Source organism: Arachis stenosperma, chromosome 7 (genome assembly GCF_014773155.1).
Source record: "Arachis stenosperma cultivar V10309 chromosome 7, arast.V10309.gnm1.PFL2, whole genome shotgun sequence".
In the NCBI taxonomy this organism is placed as follows: domain Eukaryota; kingdom Viridiplantae; phylum Streptophyta; class Magnoliopsida; order Fabales; family Fabaceae; genus Arachis; species Arachis stenosperma.
In genome coordinates this window covers 51,998,537-52,007,640 of record NC_080383.1, presented here as the reverse complement: position 1 = coordinate 52,007,640, position 9,104 = coordinate 51,998,537, and the positions used below count along the sequence as shown (strand labels likewise).

Below are 9,104 nucleotides of genomic sequence, written 5' to 3'. Positions count from 1 at the left end.
AGAATGAGATTTCTGAAGGGCGATGGAATGAAAAGGAAAAGGGGTTGTGTTAATTCCAATTTTAACCCTCAAGTTAACCTAGCCCTCTCCTGCCCGCTCTCCTTCCTCGGTCTCTCTTCTTCCTTTCCCTCTCTGTTGCTCCTCCCTCCCTTCCTCCACCACTGCCGCCATCCTAACCTCCTCCTCCACCACTGCCGCCATCCTAACCTCCTCCTCCACCTCTGCTGCCCTCTACTATCCGCGTCACATCTGCCTCTGCCTCCCTCTCACCTCCACCTCTCTCCTCTGCTTCTGCTTCTGTCATTTGCTCCCTCCTCCGTCCGCATCTGCCAGCCTCCACTACTCCTCTGTCTCTTCCCCTACGTCTCCTACCTCTTCTCTTTGCCGCCGTCGCCTTCCGTAGATTCGCGTGGTGCTCCGTTGCGTCTCTGCCTCCCGCCGCCGAGATCTGGTCCGCCCCGCCGTAGATCTATCGTTCTCTTGCCTTTCTGTTTGTGTTCTTTTTTACAAAACAATAAAAATGAATTGGTGATTGTGGGCTTGGTGGCTGTAGTGGTGGTGGTGGTGGTGGCGGCGGCGCGGCGGTGGCGGCGATGATGATGGTGGTAGAGGATGATGATGAATCTGTGTTTTTCTTAATTTAATTTAATAGAGGGGTAATTTAGACTCTCTAGACTTTTGTTTTGTAGCAAATCTGAGGAGGACGTAGTGATGGAGGACATAGGGTTGTTTAAGCAAGGTTGGCAATGGCTTCGTTTGCAGAAGGACGCGTGCTGGCGTGTCAGGACTGCGGTGACTTGTGGCAGAGACAAGACTGCTATGTTTGTCGAGCGGCATTGGCCTTTGGTGTGCAGTGGATGCTCCAGATTTTGGAGCTTATTTAAATTATCATTGATATTTTGGAAAGACTCTGCCCTTAGGGGGTTTCAGTCGTTTGTTAAGTTCGGATCGGTGATTCTTCTGCTTATAATGTGGAGCTGCTTCCTTAGTTTGACTTCGATGCATTGCTTAGTTTATGTTCTTATTAGTATGGTATGTGTTTATCTCAACTTATCTATATCACTTTTGCTTGCAGTTCTGGGCCATGATTGTGTTTGTCGTTCATTTGTTTGTTTGTTTGTTTCTTTATCTTTTAAGCTGTTCTGTGAATAGTTATTGTTATCTACTTAATGTTATAGCAGTTTTAGTATAGTTATGAAGTGACAGTCATCTTATCATTCAGTGCTGTGAGGGCTTTTATAATGCGTTACTATTATAATCCTGATACTTGAAGAAAGTACTGATTGATAAGTTAATGCAACTAATTTTTAGAACCTAAAATGCATTTAATACTTTATTCATTTAGTGATAACTCATACGGAACATTATTGGAGGATTTAAGATTAATGTATTGCCTTGTTAGTCATTTTAAACATTAGCTGGGTACCTCAAATGCAATATTCGATTTCAATAGTTATAGATGTTAAAGTGTTAAACATATACGAATGTTGTAGTTAAGCCTACAAGAATGGCGCTGAATTTTATTATACCTTGTCTTTTATAATTTTGGAGTATGTTATAACACTTAGGGTGGTGTGCAAAATGTGCACTTGACAATGGTTTCCAGCAAAGTTACTTAGCTTTGGGTCTTTGTGCCTGTCTAGATGTCAATGCCATTATATTTAAAATTTATTTGATGCCATTGGTTTTAATATCTCTGTCATAAAACCACTTATTCCAAAAGTTTAAGCTAATAAAAGGAGGCACAAGAATGGTTATCTCTAACATGTCCCCTCTTACAAAAACTTCTTTTAGGCTTCGACACAGGAATTGTGCATAGACCTTTTTCTTTTTAGTCCTTTTGATGCTAAATTTCTTTCTTTGGGGGGTAATAAAGATCTATGAAGAGGTGAGATGCTTGCAGCACAAGGAGAACGACTCAAAATCCTTGAGATTTGAGAAAAATTGAAAAGCCTCATTCAGATATGGTGTGCCCGATCCTACGACACTTAGTTGGAACAATTGGTCATTGTGTCTGCTTCACCAGGTCGAACAACTTATCCATCTTGGGCTATTGCGATGCAAATTGGCCCACTGACCTAGATCATTGATCAATCTCTGGTGGCTGGGTTTTCTTTGGCAAAATTCTCCTATCTTGGTGGTTGAGAAAACGGGAAGCAGTAGCGCACACTATTATTGAGGCAAAGTATTGAAGCCTTGCATTGGTTACTACTGAAAGCATTTGGCTTCAATTGCTCCTCATTGAATTTGGCGTGTATTGTCCAACACCTATAGTGTAGTGTGAAAATCTTAGTGCAGTCCACCTATCTAAGAAGATAGTGTTGGATGCTCACACCAAGTATATGCATGTTCTTTTTGATAGTCATTTCAAGACAACTCAGGACAACTCAAAGTGCAACATCTCCCAGCTCAAACTCATGTCGTTGATGGATTCACGAAGCTGCTACCCGTCACTGCATTTATTTCATTTCGACACAAATATCATGTGGTAGATGTGCACTCTACCCCATGCGTTTGAGGGGGGCTGTGAAGCGATGCGATGCATGCAGCATGTGTAGAATGAGTCAGAAGCTTCGTGAAGAGTTGAGAAGTTTCATTTAGTTAAGGTGGCATGAAATTCAGTTAGAGGAGAGAGAGAAAGTTAGCTATAGTTTGAATCATGCATAGCACTATAAATAGCTCATGAAGTTAAATGCAGCTTTCAAGTTATTAGAAATAATCTTATTTTCCCTCTCTCTCTCTCTCTCTCTCTCTCTCTCTCTCTCTCTCCTGTAAGCTTTCAACGAGAATAAACACCTACTCTACATCACTCTCTGTTTATCAATGATGAATGCCCATTTTAATAGAATCAAACTCTAGGCTTTTTGGTCATAGAAGTTTTAATACCATGTTATGAAATCATTTGTTCCAAAAGCTTATGCTGATAGGAGGATGTCTTTAACAATTTCTTTAGGGAAAGATATGTGCGTTCTTTAGTGTTGTGTCTAATTATTATTATTAGGGTTTATCTATCTTGTGCCCTAAGGCCACATGTTAAGTTTACACATTAAGAAAGCTTTCTTTGAAAATATAAAAAATTTAAGTTTTCAATGCATTTGTTTTGCATTCATTAAATGAAAACATTTAAAACTTTCTATTAATAGTAAGCTTATCATGTGCCCCAATGGCACATGTTAGCTAAGCCCTTATTATTATTATTATTATTATTATTTGGTTTAATTGCTTTGCTATGGATTAACTTCTATTTATTCATAAGTTAACCTAGTTTGAGTTAAAACTTAAAAACCTATGTAATTATTTAACTTATGTTTTTATATGAACTAGATTAGTTGGCCTAACTAACAAATGCCCATTGGTGGCATTACCTTTTCCTAATAAATTGTTGTCTATCTTCCCAAGCTCATGGTTTCAAGTACTGTACTATTTATCCTTTTCTTGGATCAGACAGAAAGAGTTACTATGTTAGATATGGAATATGGAGAATTGGAGATTGTGAAGCAATGTCTTAAGTAGCTACCACGATATTCACTCATTGTTATATTCATTTTCGTGATTACCAACTCTTGCACCCTTTAATTTGAGTGCATTATATAACCATATTAGTGTACAAACAAATGGCTTTGCATGGTAAACGGGAATTACACTCTTCAGCTTCTAGGTTTCTTCTGGTAATTGTACATTGCTTTACTTCTTGCTTAAGAGGTAGGCTGCACTGCAGTGATGATTGTATTGATATTGAATAACATGAATGTAAACCTATTTTCATATGCATGCTTTCTGTTTGCTTTAGTATATTTGTTATTTTGCACAGGGAACTTTTGTACATTGTTTGTCATAGTTCAATTGAATTTCTCAGGGTGCTGCTGGAGTTGCTGTTCAATACTTGGGCTATACTCCCGGGCTTTTTATCGTAGGCCTCTTTGCCATCCTTATTTTGTGGATGTATGCTAACATCTGGATAACAGGAACATTACTTGTAGTTGGAGGTACGATTTTCTTGTGTTGGTTTCTGATGTGTTGTACTTTTATCATGCATAAAAGAGGATTTTAGGCATGTTACCTGGTTCCTACTTTTATATTGTATTTGTAATGCATGTATACTTGTTATTTGTATACTAATTTCAAGGCTTGTTTTCCAATTTTGCTGTCTCTACACAGTTGTATTACTTGTTGACATTTCCTCTGTTTGCATGTCTGTTTTTGGTTATCTTTGGCATCAATTGTAGTTCAGTTGATGTTCTATGATGAACTTTTACTTTTGTTGACCTGATTGGATATTTTCTCCTTTAATCCTGAAATTGTTTTAATTATACATATGCAGGTTATTTATTCTCCCTAAATCATGCACGTTTGGTGGTATTAATTGGAGCTATATATGCTCTATATAGTGTTCAAGTTCGAGTGGGATGGCTGGGTGTTTTTCTCTCAATAAACCTTGCCTTCCTCTCTAATGACATGTTGAATTTTTTGCTCCAATGGTTTGATAATCTGAGTGAAAGTTCACATACTGAAGAGCAGAAGCAATCAGAAACAGTTGTGGAAGATGACTTCTCAGAAGAGTGTGAATACTCTATTCCAACAGAGGAATCCGAGGATTTGCATTCATGTAAATCATCAAGTAAACCTGCTATTACCGCAGCAGTTGTTGATAAGCAGAAAGAGCTTTCAACTAACAAAGTTGCCAAAGAGCAAACAGTAAGCTCAGCTGATGAAATGAAAAGGATATTGAAGAGTTTGGATCATTATGAAGCCCTTGGATTCCCCCGGCATAAGAAGATTGACGGAGCGATTCTGAAAAAGGAATACCGGAAAAAGGTATTTGTGTAGTATTTGTTATCCTTTCTCTATTTTACTTGTCAAAATATTAAATGAGAGTATAAGACTTCGGGATGCGTTTGAATATTAGCAAGATATGATGCATGTGGAACTGGAATCACAATTTGGCTTAAGTTCTGTTATGTTTACTACGTTACAAATATTTCTGATTTGTTAATTGGAATATTCCATTTCATTTTTATGTTTTCAATGACATAGGCTATGCTTGTGCATCCTGATAAAAATATGGGTAGTCCATTGGCAAGTGAATCGTTTAAGAAGCTTCAATGCGCATATGAGGTAAGTTCAGGGTTCCTTCCTCTTAGATAGATAATCAAATAATGCATGTTTGATATAAAACATAAATGATTTCCATCAAAGTGGTTTCTCCAATTAACTATTTATATGAACCTTTCAGGTTCTTTCTGATACTGTGAAGAAGAGAGACTATGATGAGCAATTGAGAAAAGAAGAATCCATGGCAAAAAGTGTCTGCCAGAAGTCTCATGGTAGTTCACACCAGGTAAATCAGATGTTGATCAAATGACTTACAGATACTTTCTATTGAAAAAAAAAAAATAGAATTTGATGTATTGCACTTGAATTCTGTGTATATGTAGTCTAAAAATCTTATTAGTTGTTAGCTTTGGTTGTGGAAATCAGGAATGTTTGGTAGATTTATTTATTTATTATTTGTGTATTTTGTTTAATAAAAAACAATTCAGGGACATGGAATACCAATGCTGAGAACTTTTTTATTAGTTTGTCAATTAGTATTATGAACAGTTTGTCAAGCTTCTCCTTTATTTATCCAGATATAGTACACTTACATTCATAAGATTCATAGATCCCAGTAAAAATGAATTCCTCTCTTAGGTTACAGACACCACAACTAAAGAAAATTGGATATCATTATCATATAGTCTGGTGGGTCAAAGAAGTGCTGCTGTAGACAATTGAGAAACAGATGTCTCCAAGTCAAATTATATAAATTTATAATGTCTGTTATTACTAATAGTGTAAGTGGATTTGTATTATTATGAAAAACTCACCTGTCTCATATAGCACGCTTTTAGAACAAAACCAATTCAATTGATCATACAAGCTCCAGAGTTGTTTAGCTATAATGATGTTATATGTATTCTTGACAGGATAATTCTGATTATCGCTCTGAAGAATCCAGACGTATACAGTGCACCAAATGTGGGAATTCACATATTTGGGTATGCACCAGCAGGAGTAAGGCCAAAGCAAGATGGTGTCAGGTTTGATTTTTCCCCCTTTTTCATCCTTATACGTTATAGTGCTTGGCTCTGATTTTTGCTACTTCATTGGAGCCAGGATTGTTGCCAGTTTCACCAAGCCAAGGATGGAGATGGATGGGTTGAATATAAAGGGTCTTTGGTATTTGACAGGGCTCAAAAGGTAGTTCCTTAAAGCTGATAGTTTGATCCTCTTCATTTAGTTTCTAAGTTTGGTTCTTGTCTTTGTAGATGGAGATTCCACGTGCTTTTGTGTGCGCGGAGAGCAAAATTTTTGATGTGTCAGAATGGGCTATATGTCAGGTCTGTCTACTTTTACCAAATATTTCCCGATGTCAAGTAGTGCGTCTTTACCTGTTTTGGTGCTTTATCTGAAGTTGCTAGAATAGAGAGGAAATAAAAACGATACAGCAATGGAATTGATGGAATTTGTACTTGTATGGTTTGCTTGGCTGGTCAATACTGTTGAGTGACAATCATTGAATGAGCTAATAGGAGATTGAACCGACAAATCGAATGTGAATGGGGATGGCTACCATTTACAGTCCATCTTTTTGTAAAATATTTTCGTAGGATGTGTCGTTTCAATTCAATGATTGTGTGATAATATAGTCTTGCACAAAGAAACTTCTATGTGTTCCACTTGATTGGATTTGCATTGATATAACATTTTGGTTATTGTTGTTTTGTTAGCAATGGAAGTACACGCCATCTGAGGAAGAGTGTAACATGTGAATACCCTCGTGTTAAAATTGAAACAAAATGTACAAATTTTCGACATGGTGTCCGCTTTCCGTAGGCTTAAAAAAAACCAAAAGAAAAAAAAGGGGTTGAAAAGGGACCTTGAGATGGATATATGTTTTCAACACCACTTGATATACCTTACATCTTATTCATTTTATCCAGGGAATGGCTTGTAGGCCCAACACTCATCGGCCGAGCTTCCATGTAAACATGGTTGGCCTGGAGAAAAGCCAACGCAGCAACTCGAGCAGATTCCCATGGGACTTGGATGCTGAGATGATGACAGATGAAGATGAAGAGGCATTTGACCTGTGGCTTCAGCAAGCTCTAGCATCCGGTCTCTTCTGTGAAACCTCCAAGCGCAGGAAGAGTTGGAGTCCGTTCAAGTTGCCTCAGAAGAAGGGGAAAAAGCAATGGCGAAGAACATCTTGCTGATGCTGCAAAAACACATCCTGCAAGGGAACTCAATAGGCTATTGTTGCCTATCCCCAAGGGAATTGATGCGGTTAACAACACTCAGTAAAGAGCATGGTGCCTTGTTGAAGATTGATGATAGCCTTTGGTTAGAATTGTCAGGGCAGGGTTGAGAACCACACAACTCAAATCCCTGTATACTAAGGGTACATTAAAAAGGTGGGGTTGACCATGGTTTCTTTGGTGGTTTCCCTCTTTTGTTGAACTGGTCCTTCATGTGTTGCAAAACAGCTTAATGTTGTGCCTTGTTCCATTATGTTTTTGGAAGATGTGGTCTTAAGAGGGTAACCAGGGACCTAACTTTTCGGTCCTTTTTGTACATATATGTTAATAAAAAATTTCACATTTGACTCTTGACTGGAATTCATATTTTAGTTATAACCTGTAATGACTAATGAGTTATGAAGCATCAACTAACCAATCACTCTTTAATTATTGACTATTACTTTTTTCTGTATTCACATTAGGGAGATATGATTTCTATTTGTTATTCTCAGATGAATATTAACGATTTTTGTAAAGTATTGTGGGAGATAAATGATTCCACATGCATTGATTCATACAAAAGAAATTTGGATTATTACTGTTAAATAGTTTTGAATTTTGATATGATACATGTTTGAATTTCATACTGGATTTTTTAATGGATGGTACGTAGTGTCCTAAAATAATATTGTTAGAGATCGAGTTGTCTTTTTTGTTATTTTCTAGCACTCGTTTAACCTTCGAAAAAATGGATAGGGGTTAGGTTGGCCTTTACTTTTTTATTTTAAAAGTACATCTTTCAATTACATTATATCTTTTATTAGCTATTTGTAAGAAAAAGAGACTAAATAAATAATTTGGTGTACAACTACAATGAATGGAACCATATACATAAACATTAAAATTTAGCTGTTATGTTCACCAAAAAAAATTTAGCTGTTATAATTTCATTTACGCAGTATCCGACAAGAATTAACTCTTATTTTATTTATAGTGGTAACAAAATACATGTTTACACTCCAAACAAAAAATATAAAAATACTATTTTGAACGAATTTCATTTGCAAATAAGATATGCTATAGTTTTTTAATGTAGCGACATAAATAATGATATACAAAATATAAATAACTTTAAAAATACATACATTAGTAAATTATTTATTTTAAAAAATACTAGAGAAGAATGTTTTATTCTGAATTTGTTTAAAACAAAAATCATAGTAAGATAGACGAAATTAAAGAAAGAAAAACTCTTGAGAGTCAGGAATTTTTAATATTTTTAGCCATTATTTGATCATTATAAACACTAAATTGTCTTTATTAAATAAACTATATTGATTTATGTGTGCAAATTCTGAAAAATGTAAATGCAAACTATATTAATTTATGTGTACAAATTTTAATAAATATAGGTGTAAATTATATGTTTTTTGTATATAAAATCCTAGTAAATATAGGTGCAAATTATTGTTGATCGAGTACCTGGCAAAAAATGACAATATTCTTTGGTGACTAAACAAACCTAAACAGCAAACAAAAAGACTAAGAGAAAGAGGCTTGCTTATCTGCAACAATCTTGCCTAAATCTGACCTAGGCATCAATCACTCCGTATGCGGAAGAGCATGTCGTGCAGCATGCTTTGCTATAAAATCAGCAACAGCATTAGTAATATGATGAATTAACGCCAGACTCACTTTTCAATTCCTATTATGAAGGTTTATGATCTTCTCAATGATGTCAAGTTATCACACCCCAAATTCTGATCAACTACCTGGAACGCCTCAAAACAATCCATCTCACAGATTACTTCTCTAAACCCACAG

At 36.2% G+C, this 9,104-nt stretch overlaps 1 protein-coding gene across 1 annotated transcript; it reads left to right on the top strand.

Moving 5' to 3' along the window:
* LOC130940793 (uncharacterized) lies at nucleotides 1-7,752 on the top strand. Its single transcript, XM_057869032.1, has 9 exons — nucleotides 1-1,032; nucleotides 3,857-3,986; nucleotides 4,322-4,815; nucleotides 5,035-5,115; nucleotides 5,234-5,338; nucleotides 5,967-6,080; nucleotides 6,157-6,240; nucleotides 6,309-6,380; nucleotides 6,984-7,752. Exons 1-9 carry the CDS (start codon nucleotides 712-714, stop codon nucleotides 7,254-7,256), a joined length of 1,674 nt encoding a protein of 557 aa, XP_057725015.1. The 5' UTR covers nucleotides 1-711; the 3' UTR covers nucleotides 7,257-7,752.
* The last annotated feature ends 1,352 nt before the right edge of the window (nucleotides 7,753-9,104 follow it).

What these genes read in the sequence shown, in the direction of transcription:
- LOC130940793 (XM_057869032.1), top strand. Translation starts at nt 712, where the DNA reads ATGGAGGACATAGGGTTGTTTAAGCAAGGTTGGCAATGGCTTCGTTTG. An exon ending in AAAAGGAATACCGGAAAAAG is followed by an intron (nt 4,816 to 5,034) that starts GTATTTGTGTAG and finishes TCAATGACATAG; the next exon opens with GCTATGCTTGTGCATCCTGA. An exon ending in AGCTTCAATGCGCATATGAG is followed by an intron (nt 5,116 to 5,233) that starts GTAAGTTCAGGG and finishes TGAACCTTTCAG; the next exon opens with GTTCTTTCTGATACTGTGAA.